General features: G+C 45.4%; 1 protein-coding gene across 14 annotated transcripts in view; it reads left to right on the top strand.

Moving 5' to 3' along the window:
• The window catches only part of PTPRM (protein tyrosine phosphatase receptor type M), a 1,209,695-nt gene that overhangs the window by 1,008,873 nt on the left and 183,328 nt on the right, over positions 1 to 17,494 (top strand). For all 14 annotated transcript variants that reach the window (XM_063923506.1, XM_063923503.1, XM_063923501.1 and 11 more), the window contains one exon: positions 6,289 to 6,376. In XM_063923506.1, coding sequence (XP_063779576.1) covers positions 6,289 to 6,376 — 88 coding nt within the window. The remainder of the gene's footprint in view (positions 1 to 6,288; positions 6,377 to 17,494) is intronic.

Genomic DNA, 17,494 nt, shown 5'->3' with positions numbered 1-17,494 from the left:
CAGCAATAGCCTCAGCCTGGATGTGCAGTGCTGGGGTGGCTTGGTCGGATTCCCTGACTGAAAATATTGATACCCTGGACAGGGACAATATATTATTGACTATAGAGCATTTAAAGGATGCATTCCTATATATGCGAGATGCACAGAGAGACATTTGCACTCTGGCATCAAGAGTAAGTGCGATGTCCATTTCTGCCAGAAGAGGATTATGGACGCGACAGTGGTCAGGGGATGCGGATTCCAAACGGCATATGGAAGTATTGCCGTATAAAGGGGAGGAGTTATTTGGGGGCGGTCTATCGGACCTGGTGGCCACGGCAACGGCTGGGAAATCCACCTTTTTACCCCAAGTCACCTCGCAGCAGAAAAAGATACCGCCTTTTCAGGCTCAGTCCTTTCGTCCCCATAAGGGCAAGCGAGCAAAAGGCCACTCATATCTGCCCCGGGGCAGAGGAAGGGGAAAAAGACTGCAACAGACAGCTTCTTCCCACGACCAGAAGCCCTCCCCCGCTTCTGCCAAGTCCTCAGCATGACGCTGGGGCCTTACAAGCGGACTCAGGCACGGTGGGGGCCCGTCTCAAGAATTTCAGCGCGCAGTGGGCTCACTCGCAAGTGGACCCCTGGATCCTGCAGGTAGTATCTCAGGGGTACAAATTGGAATTTGAGACGTCTCCCCCTTGCCGGTTCCTGAAGTCTGCTTTACCAACGTCTACCCCCGACAGGGAGGCGGTATTGGAAGCCATTCACAAGCTGTATTCCCAGCAAGTGATAATCAAGGTACCCCTCCTACAACAGGGAAAGGGGTATTACTCCACGCTGTTTGTGGTACCGAAGCCGGACGGCTCGGTGAGACCCATTTTAAATCTGAAAGCCTTGAACACTTACATAAAAAGGTTCAAGTTCAAGATGGAGTCACTCAGAGCAGTGATAGCGAACCTGGAAGAAGGGGACTACATGGTGTCTCTGGACATCAAGGATGCTTACCTCCATGTCCCAATTTGCCCTTCTCACCAAGGGTACCTCAGGTTTGTGGTACAGAACTGTCACTATCAGTTTCAGACGCTGCCATTTGGATTGTCCACGGCACCCCGGGTCTTTACCAAGGTAATGGCCGAAATGATGATTCTTCTTCGAAGAAAAGGCGTCTTAATTATCCCTTACTTGGACGATCTCCTGATAAGGGCACGGTCCAGAGAACAGTTAGAGGTCGGAGTAGCACTATCTCAAATAGTACTACGACAGCACGGATGGATTCTAAATATTCCAAAATCGCAGCTGATTCCGACGACACGTCTGCTGTTCCTAGGGATGATTCTGGACACAGTACAGAAAAAGGTGTTTCTCCCGGAAGAGAAAGCCAGGGAGTTATCCGACCTAGTCAGGAAACTCCTAAGACCAGGCCAGGTGTCAGTGCATCAGTGCACAAGGGTCCTGGGAAAGATGGTGGCTTCTTACGAAGCGATTCCATTCGGCAGATTCCACGCAAGAACTTTTCAGTTGGATCTGCTAGACAAATGGTCCGGATCGCATCTTCAAATGCATCAGCGGATAACCCTGTCTCCAAGGACAAGGGTGTCTCTCCTGTGGTGGTTACAGAGTGCTCATCTCCTAGAGGGCCGCAGATTCGGCATTCAGGATTGGGTCCTGGTGACCACGGATGCCAGCCTGAGAGGCTGGGGAGCAGTCACACAGGGAAAAAATTTCCAGGGCTTGTGGTCAAGCATGGAAACGTCACTTCACATAAATATCCTGGAACTAAGGGCCATTTACAATGCCCTTAGTCAGGCAAGGCCTCTGCTTCAGGGTCAGCCAGTATTGATCCAGTCGGACAACATCACGGCAGTCGCCCACGTAAACAGACAGGGCGGCACAAGAAGCAGGAGGGCAATGACGGAAGTGACAAGGATTCTTCGCTGGGCGGAAAATCATGTGATAGCACTGTCAGCAGTGTTCATTCCGGGAGTGGACAACTGGGAAGCAGACTTCCTCAGCAGACACGATCTTCACCCGGGGGAGTGGGGACTTCACCCAGAAGTCTTCCACATGATTGTAAACCGTTGGGAAAAACCAAAGGTGGACATGATGGCGTCTCGCCTCAACAAAAAACTGGACAGATATTGCTCCAGGTCAAGGGACCCTCAGGCAATAGCTGTGGACGCTCTGGTAACACCGTGGGTGTACCGGTCAGTGTATGTGTTCCCTCCTCTTCCTCTCATACCAAAAGTACTGAGAATCATAAGAAGGAGAGGAGTAAAGACTATACTCGTGGCTCCGGATTGGCCAAGAAGGACTTGGTACCCGGAAATTCAAGAGATGCTCACGGAAGACCCGTGGCCTCTACCTCTAAGACAGGACCTGCTCCAGCAGGGACCATGTCTGTTCCAAGACTTACCGCGGCTGCGTTTGACGGCATGGCGGTTGAACGCCGGATCCTGAAGGAAAAAGGCATTCCGGATGAAGTCATCCCTACCCTGATCAAAGCCAGGAAGGATGTAACCGTACAACATTATCACCGTATTTGGCGTAAATATGTTGCATGGTGCGAGGCCAGGAAGGCCCCTACGGAGGAATTTCAACTGGGTCGATTCCTGCATTTCCTGCAAACAGGACTGTCTATGGGCCTCAAATTAGGGTCCATTAAGGTTCAAATTTCGGCCCTGTCGATATTCTTCCAAAAAGAACTAGCTTCTGTTCCTGAAGTTCAGACGTTTGTCAAGGGAGTACTGCATATACAGCCTCCTTTTGTGCCTCCAGTGGCACCTTGGGATCTCAATGTAGTGTTGGGATTCCTAAAATCACATTGGTTTGAACCACTCACCACTGTGGACTTGAAATATCTCACATGGAAAGTGGTAATGCTGTTAGCCCTGGCTTCAGCCAGGCGTGTATCAGAATTGGCGGCTTTATCCTATAAAAGCCCTTACCTAATTTTTCATACGGACAGGGCAGAATTGAGGACTCGTCCTCAATTTCTCCCTAAGGTGGTTTCAGCATTTCACTTAAACCAACCTATTGTGGTGCCTGCGGCTACTAGGGACTTGGAGGATTCCAAGTTGCTGGACGTAGTCAGGGCCCTGAAAATATATGTTTCCAGGACGGCTGGAGTCAGAAAATCTGACTCGCTGTTTATCCTGTATGCACCCAACAAGCTGGGTGCTCCTGCTTCTAAGCAGACGATTGCTCGTTGGATTTGTAGTACAATTCAGCTTGCACATTCTGTGGCAGGCCTGCCACAGCCAAAATCTATAAAAGCCCATTCCACACGAAAGTGGGCTCATCTTGGGCGGCTGCCCGAGGGGTCTCGGCTTTACAACTTTGCCGAGCTGCTACTTGGTCAGGGGCAAACACGTTTGCTAAATTCTACAAATTTGATACCCTGGCTGAGGAGGACCTGGAGTTCTCTCATTCGGTGCTGCAGAGTCATCCGCACTCTCCCGCCCGTTTGGGAGCTTTGGTATAATCCCCATGGTCCTTTCGGAGTCCCCAGCATCCACTAGGACGTTAGAGAAAATAAGAATTTACTTACCGATAATTCTATTTCTCATAGTCCGTAGTGGATGCTGGGCGCCCATCCCAAGTGCGGATTGTCTGCATTACTTGTACATAGTTATTGTTACAAAAATCGGGTTATTGTTGTTGTGAGCCATCTTTTCAGAGGCTCCTTCTGTTATCATGCTGTTAACTGGGTTCAGATCACAAGTTGTACGGTGTGATTGGTGTGGCTGGTAAGAGTCTTACCCGGGATTCAAAATCCTTCCTTATTGTGTACGCTCGTCCGGGCACAGTATCCTAACTGAGGCTTGGAGGAGGGTCATAGGGGGAGGAGCCAGTGCACACCAGCTAGTCCTAAAGCTTTTACTTTGTGCCCAGTCTCCTGCGGAGCCGCTATTCCCCATGGTCCTTTCGGAGTCCCCAGCATCCACTACGGACTATGAGAAATAGAATTATCGGTAAGTAAATTCTTATTATGGATCTTATATGCTATCGCCCGATAACGGGTGATTTACCGCCCAGTAAAAATGGGCTGTATGATCAGGCTAAAAAGTCAGTTATTACTGTGCGGTAAATCATCGCACCAAATAGGATACCTCCCCTAATCTTATTTCTTCCTCCCTCATTCCACCCACCGCCCAGAATCTCCCTCCATAATAGAAGAAATGTGGGCGTTTGTAGTTACTGTAGCATTTATCATTTTTTCTAGTCTGCTACTTTTCACCTATTTTATCTAATTGCTGCAGAACATGTTTTTACTACCTGTATAAATATTTTCCGCATATCGTTTTATGTATCCTTTGTTGTGCCAGTTTCACAGACAGTATATAGGCTACTTTATTGTTTGTTTTCTGTATTTTTTTTTTTTTTTTTTTTATCTGAGTTTCATTTTAACATTGTAATGAGCAATAAAACAGTATCTCGGGGAAAAATATTCATCACTTTACTCTAAATAACCCCTTCAATCCTTTTATATTTTATTATTTGCCATTAAATGGACATGAAAAACCTTTCATCAATTTGTAGCAGCTTAAATTATGCAAATGATTTTGAATGTAATTATAATGCACCCTTTGTTAATTATAAATACAGCCTTTATTTTCATATAGATAGTATTTATGTCATTTGAATAATTAAGCATTCAAGCTCATTGCCAATTTCATGGGCAAACTGTAATTCTTGTCTGCTTACTTGGGAAAAAGACAGGCTCTAGTTTATTGCACTCAACTGTTCGCTAACACAGATATATTTTCATAGCGTGAAAGAATTATGCAGCACTATAACAATTCTATTATTTTATAAATTTACGTCACACATTAAAAAGTTTTCATGGAAAGCGAATGTTACAATTGAAGGAGAGTTAGAAATTGGAAGTGAGCATCATATGACAGGCTAACGTTCTACCCCGGATGACCTCTTCATCCAGATGTGTCCACATTGCAATACATGCTGGTGGTTTCCTTGTATAAACACATACATGCACATCTTAAAAACAGTACGTTATTATAATTCTATTTTATTTTATTATTGATTTAATACTTAGAAGACCTGCTAGTAAGAGTGTTTATAATCTAGGATTGTTGGGTAACCAGTGAGATAATAGATTGATCAATCAATGGAGCTAGAGCATGTCTTTATGTGTCTATATGTTGTTCAGGGACCTAATATCCAGTAAGTTACAGTCTAATATCCAGTAAGTTACAGATCTAATATCCAGGAAGTTACAGAAGTAATGTGTAGGTGTTTTTATGTTCTTCAGAGATCTAATATCCAGTAAGTTATAAAAAAAAAAAAAAGAACATAATTTCTTTGTATCATACATACAGGTATGTGCTGGGTCAGGATATTAAGTATTTCAGTGATCATGTACTTTACTGATAATGGTATAGATTATAAAGTAAAGCAAGTACACATATTCATTCACAAGAAGTAGCAATTGTCATATGGGAAAATGCATTTTCCACTCTTCTGCTTATGCCCTGCTTCACCCAAAGCCACATCTCATACAGTGTATATAGAGGTCTTGTACTTTATTCACCATCATATTATGTCTATGTAGTAGTAAATCATGGAGAAAGGAACTGCCTGTTTCCCTCTATTTGTCACCCCCCTACCATTGCAGTCATCCACCAGTTGGTGAGTCTTTGTGATCTTGGGGTGTTACTCTGATGAGCACCAACATTCTCTGCCATCTCTGCTCCATTTAATGTTTTATTAGCAAGGTTGCATTATATGTAATAACTAAGTTTAACATATAGCGCTGCTCTGCTCCATGATCGGGGTAATGTGGTCTCTTGTATTAAACAAGGCCCTAGTCTTGTATCGACAATGCAGGTATTAAACAAGGGACCCTAGTCTTGTATCCACAATGAGGGTAAATTTGGGAAAACTTTCTTAATTGTCACAATACATATGGAAGGCATCTGGTCCTTATTCTCATAGCTTGTTCCTGTTCCACATACACTTTGTAGCAGCTCATGATAGTCTAGTGTGCATCTCCATTCGTGTTACTGTTCTTTGTTCATTATCTAAAGAGGAAGCGCTGAGAAGCATACGGTAATGGTGAAAACCTAAATTCCACTTTGCATATTTTGCAGAAGAACCAGATGTGGTCGTTAGGTTAGATCTCCTGCCTAATGAAATCATCTAGTGAACAATCATTTATGTTACTTTAGTCAAACTGGCTTTTTTTTTGTTTTACTTTTTTAAGAAGAATTTGCTGCAATTTTGCTTCTAACCTTGGACATTATACTTTTTTTCTATGTGGCATAACATTTAGTCAATTTTTTTTTGTAGAGCTTCTTTGAAGGACAGTCAGCACCGTGGGAGTCAGCAAAGAAAGATGAGAACAGAATGAAGAACAGATATGGGAATATCATTGCATGTAAGTGTTGACAGTGTGATAGTAGAATGCATATGATTCCCTTACAGTGACTGTTCTGATAAAAATGACCAGGAAAGTTTCCCAGCATGCACGTGGAGACAATTATATTTAAACCCCCTTGAGCAACTTTGTGTTTGCCTAATGAATGTTGAAGCTTGCAAATTAAATTTATATATTAACCCTTGAAGACCTAGAGCGAAGCCAGGGTGGAACAAATTTTTGTTAATTTTGCTGCAAATTAATCTAGTGAACACCAGATAATTATGCACCCATTTATCTTGGGTTACAGGTTTTTGTCTCGGAGAGATTTAAGCCTGAAATTAAAGATTTCATTACACAGGCAAATTTATAACCTTTACAAATGTGAAACATCCGTGGATCGTTCAGTAGAAAAGGTTACAAATTTTGCGCCTGTTAAATAAATCATCTGAGCCCAAAGAGCAGGCATATATTTAAAAATTTCCTGCCATAGAAAAAAAACCCTCTCCCAATGAGCCAATTTCCTCTGTTGCATTTATAATGTTCTCTGTAGGAATAAAAATCATTTTGTACAAAAAGTTAGAGCAGTGAACTGGTCTAGACAGCAATAAATAAAACAAAGGGTCATATCAGTGTGGCAAGCTTATTAACTAAGGTTTAAATGCAATACAAAAGTATTGTATCCATAAAGTGGCAGGTGTGAGTATTATGATGTATTGCTATAAGTTTATAAATAGCTGCATTAAAACTGCAGGGGCAAACGCAGGATTTCTGGAGGTGGGTTTCCAAACGTTTAATTTTAGATTGATTGCCGTCAGCTCATGAAGGATGCATAATTAACATGTAATAAGCTATAATCTTCCCCAAACAAAGTGCAGTTTATGTAATACCCTACAGTACTTTAGACATATAGAGGCCCAGTGATTATGGTAAGCCTCCTACCATATCCGCTCTCTGGTATGGTGATTTAACGCTCAGATTCACAGACCCACACAGCAGACTTGGCAGGAAAATCTGCTGCCATTGGGCATGTGTACCATTTCCATTCCACTCTTTATACTGCATGTAGTGGCTGCTGGCCAGGCTGTGGGGAAGGGAGTTTTCTGGGCAACTGGACCTCCCCCCTGCATTTACCTATCGGAGGTGTCCCGGAAGATTCACACCGTTCTGTTTGTACTGTGCTATCTAACTAACTAGCTAGATATTTATACCAAGAGTTTTATTTATATATATATATATATATATATATATATATATATATATATAGAGAGAGAGAGAGAGAGAGAGAGAGAGAGAGGGAGGAAGTGTATAGCTAATTTCTCTATCGTCCTAGTGGATGCTGGGGTTCCTGAAAGGACCATGGGGAATAGCGGCTCCGCAGGAGACAGGGCACAAAAAGTAAAGCTTTTTCCGATCAGGTGGTGTGCACTGGCTCCTCCCCCTATGACCCTCCTCCAGACTCCAGTTAGATTTTTGTGCCCGGCCGAGAAGGGTGCAATCTAGGTGGCTCTCCTAAAGAGCTGCTTAGAGAAAGTTTAGCTAGGTTTTTTATTTTACAGTGATTCCTGCTGGCAACAGGATCACTGCAGCGAGGGACTGAGGGGAGAAGGAGTCAACTCACCTGCGTGCAGGATGGATTGGTTTCTTGGCTACTGGACATCAAGCTCCAGAGGGACGATCACAGGTACAGCCTGGATGGTCACCGGAGCCACGCCGCCGGCCCCCTTGCAGATGCTGAAATCAGAAGAGGTCCAGAATCGGCGGCTGAAGACTCCTGCAGTCTTCTAAAGGTAGCGCACAGCACTGCAGCTGTGCGCCATTTTCCTCTCAGCACACTTCACACGGCAGTCACTGAGGGTGCAGGGCGCTGGGAGGGGGGCGCCCTGGGAGGCAAATGAGTACCTATAAAGGCTAAAAATACCTCACATATAGCCCTAGAGGCTATATGGAGATATTTAACCCCTGCCTAATTTTTCTAAATAGCGGGAGACGAGCCCGCCGGAAAAGGGGCGGGGCCTATCTCCTCAGCACACGGCGCCATTTCCTCTCACAGCTCCGCTGGTCAGGACGGCTCCCAAGTCTCTCCCCTGCACTGCACTACAGAAACAGGGTAAAACAGAGAGGGGGGGGCACATTTATGGCGATATTTTGATATAACAAAGCAGCTATAAGGGAGCACTTATTATAAGGCTATCCCTGATATATATATAGCGCTTTTGGTGTGTGCTGGCAAACTCTCCCTCTGTCTCCCCAAAGGGCTGGTGGGTCCTGTCTTCGTTAGGAGCATTCCCTGTGTGTCTGCTGTGTGTCGGTACGTGTGTGTCGACATGTATGAGGACGATATTGGTGTGGAGGCGGAGCAATTGCCAAATATGAGGATGTCACCCCCTAGGGAGTCGACACCAGAATGGATGCCTTTATTTATGGAACTACGGGATAGTGTCAACACGCTAAAGCAGTCGTTTGACGACATGAGACGGCCGGACAATCAATTAGTGCCTGTCCAGGCGACTCAAACACCGTCAGGGGCTGTGAAACGCCCTTTGCCTCAGTCGGTCGACACAGACCCAGACACAGGCGATGACTCCAGTGGTGACGGTGACGAATCAACCGTATTTTCCAGTAGGGCCACACGTTATATGATTTTGGCAATGAAGGAGGCGTTACATTTAGCTGATACTACAGGTACCACTAAACAGGGTATTATGTGGGGTATGAAAAAACTACCTATAGTTTTTCCTGAATCAGAAGAACTAAATGACGTGTGTAATGAAGCGTGGGTTGCCCCTGATAAAAAGCTGATAATTTCAAAGAAATTATTGGCATTATACCCTTTCCCGCCAGAGGTTAGGGAGCGCTGGGAAACACCTCCTAGGGTGGACAAGGCGCTAACACGCTTATCTAAACAAGTGGCGTTACCCTCTCCTGAGACGGCCGCACTTAAAGATCCATCAGATAGGAGGATGGAAAATATCCAAAAAAGTATATACACACATGCAGGTGTTATACTACGACCAGCTGTAGCGACTGCCTGGATGGGCAGTGCGGGGGTAGTTTGGTCAGAGTCCCTGATTGAAAATATTGATACCCTGGACAGGGACAATATTTTACTGTCGTTAGAACAAATAAAGGATGCATTTCTTTATATGCGTGATGCACAGAGGGATATATGCACACTGGCATCACGGGTAAGTGCTATGTCCATTTCGGCCAGAAGAGCTTTATGGACGCGACAGTGGACAGGCGATGCGGATTCAAAACGGCATATGGAAGTTTTGCCGTATAAAGGGGAGGAGTTATTTGGAGTCGGTCTATCAGATTTGGTGGCCACGGCTACAGCCGGGAAATCCACCTTTCTACCTCAAGTCACTCCCCAACAGAAAAAGACACCGACTTTTCAACCGCAGCCCTTTCGTTCCTTTAAAAATAAGAGAGCAAAGGGCTATTCATATCTGCCACGAGGCAAAGGTCGAGGGAAGAGACAGCAACACGCAGCTCCTTCCCAGGATCAGAAGCCCTCCCCGGCTTCTACAAAAGCCTCAGCATGACGCTGGGGCTTCTCAAGCGGACTCGGGGACGGTGGGGGGTCGTCTCAAAAATTACAGCGCGCAGTGGGCTCACTCGCAAGTAGATCCCTGGATCCTGCAGATAATATCTCAGGGATACAGGTTGGAATTAGAGACAGATCCACCTCGCCGTTTCCTGAAGTCTGCTTTACCAACGTCCCCCTCCGAAAGGGAGACGGTTTTGGAAGCCATTCACAAGCTGTACTCTCAGCAGGTGATAGTCAAGGTACCTCTTCTGCAACAAGGGAAGGGGTATTATTCCACTCTTTTTGTGGTACCGAAGCCGGATGGCTCGGTAAGGCCTATTCTAAATCTGAAGTCCTTGAACCTGTACATAAAGAAGTTCAAGTTCAAAATGGAGTCACTCAGAGCAGTGATAGCGAACCTGGAAGAGGGGGACTTTATGGTATCCTTGGACATCAAGGATGCGTATCTCCACGTTCCAATTTACCCCTCACACCAGGGGTACCTCAGGTTCGTTGTACAAAACTGTCACTATCAGTTTCAGACGCTGCCGTTCGGATTGTCCACGGCACCTCGGATCTTTACAAAGGTAATGGCCGAGATGATGATTCTTCTTCGAAGAAAAGGCGTATTAATTATCCCATACTTGGACGATCTCCTAATAAGGGCGAGGTCCAGAGAACAGCTAGAGATGGGATTAGCACTGTCTCAAGAAGTGCTAAAACAGCACGGGTGGATTCTGAATATTCCAAAATCCCAGTTAATGCCGACAACTCGTCTGCTGTTCCTAGGGATGATTCTGGACACGGTTCAGAAAAAGGTTTTTCTCCCGGAGGAAAAAGCCAAGGAGTTATCCGAGCTTGTCAGGAACCTCCTAAAACCAGGAAAGGTGTCTGTACATCAATGCACAAGAGTCCTGGGAAAAATGGTGGCTTCTTACGAAGCAATTCCATTCGGCAGATTCCACGCAAGAATTTTCCAAAGGGATCTGTTGAACAAATGGTCAGGGTCGCATCTTCAGATGCACCTGCGGATAACCCTGTCTCCAAGGACAAGGGTGTCTCTTCTGTGGTGGTTGCAGAGTGCTCATCTATTGGAGGGCCGCAGATTCGGCATACAGGATTGGATCCTGGTGACCACGGACGCCAGCCTGAGAGGCTGGGGAGCAGTCACACAAGGAAGAAACTTCCAGGGAGTATGGACGAGCCTGGAAACGTCTCTTCACATAAACATTCTGGAACTAAGAGCAATATACAATGCTCTAAGCCAGGCAGAACCTCTGCTTCAGGGAAAACCGGTGTTGATCCAGTCGGACAACATCACGGCAGTCGCCCATGTGAACAGACAGGGCGGCACAAGAAGCAGGAGTGCAATGGCAGAAGCTGCAAGGATTCTTCGCTGGGCAGAGAATCATGTGATAGCACTGTCAGCAGTGTTCATCCCGGGAGTGGACAACTGGGAAGCAGACTTCCTCAGCAGACACGATCTTCACCCGGGAGAGTGGGGACTTCATCCAGAAGTCTTCCACATGCTGGTAACCCGTTGGGAAAGACCAATGGTGGACATGATGGCGTCTCGCCTCAACAAAAAACTGGACAGGTATTGCGCCAGGTCAAGAGATCCGCAGGCAATAGCTGTGGACGCGCTGGTAACGCCTTGGGTGTACCAGTCGGTGTATGTGTTTCCTCCTCTGCCTCTCATACCAAAAGTATTGAGAATTATACGGCAAAGAGGCGTAAGAACGATACTAGTGGTTCCGGATTGGCCAAGAAGGACTTGGTACCCGGAACTTCAAGAGATGATCACGGAAGATCCGTGGCCTCTACCTCTAAGGAGGGACTTGCTTCAGCAGGGTCCCTGTCTGTTTCAAGACTTACCGCGGCTGCGTTTGACGGCATGGCGGTTGAACGCCGGATCCTAAAGGAAAAAGGCATGCCGGAAGAAGTCATTCCTACTTTGATTAAAGCAAGGAAGGAAGTAACCGTGCAACATTATCACCGAATTTGGCGAAAATATGTTGCGTGGTGCGAAGATCGGAGTGCTCCGACGGAGGAATTTCAACTGGGTCGATTCCTACATTTCCTGCAATCAGGATTGTCAATGGGTCTCAAATTGGGATCTATTAAGGTTCAAATTTCGGCCCTGTCGATTTTCTTTCAAAAAGAATTGGCTTCAGTCCCTGAAGTCCAGACCTTTGTTAAGGGAGTGCTGCATATACAGCCTCCTGTGGTGCCTCCAGTGGCACCGTGGGATCTCAATGTGGTTTTGGACTTCCTAAAATCTCATTGGTTTGAACCACTAAAAAAGGTGGATTTGAAATATCTCACATGGAAAGTGACCATGCTTCTAGCCCTGGCTTCTGCCAGGAGAGTGTCAGAATTGGCAGCTTTATCTTACAAAAGCCCATATCTGATTTTCCATTCAGACAGGGCAGAACTGCGGACTCGTCCACATTTTCTCCCTAAGGTGGTGTCAGCATTTCATCTGAACCAGCCTATTGTAGTGCCTGCGGCTACAAGTGACTTGGAGGACTCCAAGTTACTGGACGTTGTCAGAGCATTAAAAATATATATTGCAAGGACAGCTGGAGTCAGAAAATCTGACTCGTTGTTTATATTGTATGCACCCAACAAGATGGGTGCTCCTGCGTCTAAGCAGACGATTGCTCGTTGGATCTGTAGCACAATCCAACTTGCACATTCTGTGGCAGGCCTGCCACAGCCTAAATCTGTAAAGGCCCACTCCACAAGGAAGGTGGGCTCATCTTGGGCGGCTGCCCGAGGGGTCTCGGCATTACAACTTTGCCGAGCAGCTACGTGGTCAGGGGAGAACACGTTTGTAAAATTTTACAAATTTGATACTCTGGCTAAGGAGGACCTGGAGTTCTCTCATTCGGTGCTGCAGAGTCATCCGCACTCTCCCGCCCGTTTGGGAGCTTTGGTATAATCCCCATGGTCCTTTCAGGAACCCCAGCATCCACTAGGACGATAGAGAAAATAAGATTTTACTTACCGATAAATCTATTTCTCGGAGTCCGTAGTGGATGCTGGGCGCCCATCCCAAGTGCGGATTATCTGCATAAATTGTACATAGTTATTGTTAACTAATTCGGGTTATTGTTGAAGGAAGCCATCTTTCAGAGGCTCCGCTGTTATCATACTGTTAACTGGGTTTAGATCACAAGTTGTACGGTGTGATTGGTGTGGCTGGTATGAGTCTTACCCGGGATTCAAAATCCTCCCTTATTGTGTACGCTCGTCCGGGCACAGTACCTAACTGGAGTCTGGAGGAGGGTCATAGGGGGAGGAGCCAGTGCACACCACCTGATCGGAAAAAGCTTTACTTTTTGTGCCCTGTCTCCTGCGGAGCCGCTATTCCCCATGGTCCTTTCAGGAACCCCAGCATCCACTACGGACTCCGAGAAATAGATTTATCGGTAAGTAAAATCTTATTTAAATTTCTCCTGTTGTGAAGATAAAGATATATAATAGGAGGAAAAAATTGTTCAGAATAGGCTTTTTCATTGTAATTATTTTAATGAATAACATGTAAGTGGATAACAATGACTAAACTGTTGAAATGGGTTGGGTACGGGTGACAGGCGGGTGGGATCCCGGCGGTCAGCATACCAACGCTGGGATCCTGGTCACCAGAATGCCGACATGGTCCAGTTAGAACTTGTATATCTGTCAGTAAGGTACCGATGTGTCCTTCATGGTCTAGCTTTTGTTCGTTATGAGTTGCAGCGCACAGGGCATATGAGAGCCACCAGCTCTCGACCAGCAACAGGCATCTTTTTTCCTGAAATATACGTATTATTTGCATTGCTATGCAAAAAGCAGATTACAACACAAGAGGGAGAAATTTGTCTCATGGTGGCGCACACTGGAGAATGTAATGTGCCACTATGAGACAAACTTCTCTCTCTTGTTGTATATGGGCAACCATAATGTCCCGTGGCAGCACCCCTAAACAAAACTTAACTCAATTCTAATTAATCCAAGAATGGTGCTCTATAGCCAGTTATATAGGCCTAATTCAGACCTGATCACAGAAGCAAAATATATCTCTAATGGGCAGGACAATGTGCACTGCAGGTGTGGCAGGTATAAGATTTGCAGAGAGAGTTAGATTTGGGTGGGTTGTTTTGTTTCTGTGCAGGGTAAATACTGGCTGCTTTATTTTTACACTGCAATTTAGACTTCAGTTTGAACACTCCACGTAAATCTAACTCTCTCTGCACATGTTATATCTGCTTCACCTGCACTGCACATGGGGGCTAATTCAGACTGGATCGCTGCAGCGGCAGCAATTGCAGTCTGAATCTTTTTTGTGGAGTGCACACGCGCACCCCGGGAGCCCAGTGAGATGCTAAAAGCATCTCTGGGCTGCAATCGCCTCTGCCTGATTGACAGGCAGAGTTGGTGGTGGGGCAGGAGTGGGTGTGCCAGCGGCATTAGATATTTGGCGGGGTACGGTCCAGACAATGCAGGCATGTCCGGACGTTTGGGAGGGCCAGCCGCGGCGGCTGCTTGATGTCTCACGCAGCCGATACGACCAGGGACGCGGCTTGTAGCGGCCTTCCAGCGAGCATGAGCTGCATTGGCAGGGAGCTACTCGCCAGCTGCAAAAGCATCGCCACCGTGCAATGCTTTTGCACCTGTGCAGAGGGGTAGGGCCTGACATGCGGGGCAGATTAGCCCTGTGCTGGGCGACCCCACCGCATGTCAGAGTAAATTTAGCACATCTACGATCAGATCTGAATTACCCCCATGGTTTTGCCCATTAGAGAAAAAGTTTGCTGTTGCGATCAGGTCTGAATTAAGCCCATGGCCATTAAATTTCTGTTCCCAGCAGGGGCGTTTTAAGAGAGGAGGGGGCCCGTGTGCAGACTCCTGGTGGGCCCCCTCCTCTCCACAGCGCCATAGGCTCCGGCATCCAGACCCAGTCTACAGCGCATGCGCAGGTCTCCTGAAACATGGCGCCCGCCATGGTCCTGAGTCAAATTTTGAACTGCGCAAGCGCGGCGGCCATATTTGGTTGGATTTTTGCTACAAATGCAGCGGCTGTAGCGCTAGTCGCGGGACTCTAGAATGGTAAACAACATGGGTGCAGTTTGTGCGGTGTGGGGGCCCCCCTGGATCCAGGGGCCCGTGTGCATCGCACACATTGCACCCATGATAGAAACGCCAATGTTTCCCAGTAAGAGCCAAAGATGTATATGGCTCATAGTCACATAACTGCAGGACATCCAGGGTAAGAGAAAGCTGTTGAGAAATGATATACAGTGGTTGCGGGTAAATTAAGTTGCTAAAGAATATTGTGCTTCCTACCTTGAATGTCCGTATCATGCTCCCAGGCTACACTATAAAAGTCCACTTGTCACATTGCCCATCATTGATATCCCATTTGAAAGAATTGCTATAGATTTGGTAGGTCCACTATTAAAGTCTGCCAGGGGTCATCACTATATTTTAGTAATAATGGATTATGTTACAAGATACCCAGAAGTGATAACACAATTTGTAACAAAGATGACTGCTAGGGAGCTTATACATGTCTGAAGGAAATACAGTAAGGAGATCCTAACGGATCAGGGCACAACATTTATGTAAAAAAATCATCAGAAAAAGTTGCGTCGCTTGTTTAAGCTTGCTCAGCTAAAGACCTCTGTGTATCACCCTCAGACTGATGGTTTGGTGGAGAGATTTTCCAAAATTCTAAAGAATATGCTAAAGAAGGTGATAGAGAAAGATTGGAAAGATTAGAACTATTTATTACCCTTTTTGTTGCTGGCCATTATAGAAGTTCCACGATCCTCCACAGGGTTCTTGCCTTGACATACTATATGGGAGACACCCACTATGGATATTGCAAAGAGACATGAGAGCGGCAACGAGGCCCACATAAAATGGTAATTTAACATGTATCCCAGATACAGGAAAGAATAGCTACAGTGGTGTCGAAAGTGGGAGAGCACTTGTAGCAGGCCAAAAAGCCACAATAAAAGTTATACAACCGTAATGCTCACTTATACACCTTTGCACCTGTGAACAGAGTGCTTATTTGGGTTCCCACAGTAGAAAGTAAGTTTTTGCAAAATGGCAAGAACCCTTTGAGACAATAGAAAAAGAGGGTGAGGTTAATTATTAAGTACACCAGCCTGGGAAAAGAAAACCCAAAGAGATATACCATGTAAATTCTGTGAAAACCTTGGAAGGACAGAGTAGCGCTGTCAGCAACCCTGGTCCCTCTAGTAACCTCTGTACCTTTTGGTTCCTGAAGTGACAATAGCCAAAACACTTTCAACTAGTCAAAGCAGGAGGCTAAAGTAAAGAGTTTCAATTAAAACAACACTCATTAAACATGACATCACTGAACCATGGGTTAAGGTTAACGTAAAGCCACAAAGAATACCAGAAGCTCGATGGGAGGTGGTGTCTAAAGAAATTTAAAAAATGTTGGCGATATAATTGAAGTGAGTGGTCAAATCCCATTATGCTTATTCTGAAACATGACGGGATATTGCGCTAATGCAATGAATTAACCAAAGGGTATTTGCAAGTGCCATTGACAAGTAGTGCAAAAGAACATCTTTTTCTGCACCACATGGGATGTTTCAATACATGCTGTTGCCATTTGGGTTAAATGGTTCTCCTGCCACCTTTCAAAAAATGATCAATAGAATTCTAAGGCCCCATAGACAGTATACTGCCATATTTCTCGATGATGTAGTTATCTATAGTCCTTATTGGCAGTCTCACTTCCCCACAGTGCAAGCAGTGTTGGATTCCATTTATGAGACAGGATTAACAGCTAAACCAGGACATAGTTATTTAAGGATAGAAGAAGTGAAGTATCTGAGGGTACACCATAGGCCCTGGTATGATAAAACCCAAACTCAATAAAATTGGGGCAATACAGAAGTGGTCCTGACATTTGAATAAGAAGCAGGTGATAACCTTCTTGGGAATAAAGAGGTATTACAGGAGGGTTTTACTCAATTTTTCCATCATTGTCATCCCTTTGACTGATCTTACCATGGGTAAACAGTCAATTACAGTTAATTGGAATCTAGACAGGCATTGAAGGTAGCATTGTGCACCCAAACACTGTTGATGACACCTGACTTTAAAAGTGAGTTTGTTGATAAAAACCAATGCGTCAGGTGTTGGGATATAGCTATTAAGGGCAGAACAAAGATGGGGAAGAGCAAGCTCTTATTTATTTGAGGAGAAAACTGAATGTAGATGAAAGAAACTATACCACTATTGAAAAAGAAGCATTGGTGATTAAGTGGACATTAGAAACTCTCATGTACTAGCTATTGGGTAGAAAATTCAGGTTAATTACTGACCATGCTCTGTTGAAATGGATGTCTGAGAATAAAGATAGTACTGTAATGACAGAATAATAAGATGGTCCTTGGCATTACAAAGTTTCACATTTTTAGTTGAACACCGGCCCGGTACACAAATAGCAAATGCAGATGCGCTGTCTTGTCTGTCTTGTATCTGCTGTGCAGGGTTTAACAGTGTTCCACCCCACAGGTCGAAACAGGAGAGTGGGGTATGTGTAAAAGCACTGGAATAGTGTTTGAGACCAGATA

This window comes from Pseudophryne corroboree, chromosome 5 (assembly GCF_028390025.1).
Source record: "Pseudophryne corroboree isolate aPseCor3 chromosome 5, aPseCor3.hap2, whole genome shotgun sequence".
Classification (NCBI taxonomy): domain Eukaryota; kingdom Metazoa; phylum Chordata; class Amphibia; order Anura; family Myobatrachidae; genus Pseudophryne; species Pseudophryne corroboree.
This window is presented reverse-complemented; position numbering and strand designations above follow the sequence as displayed.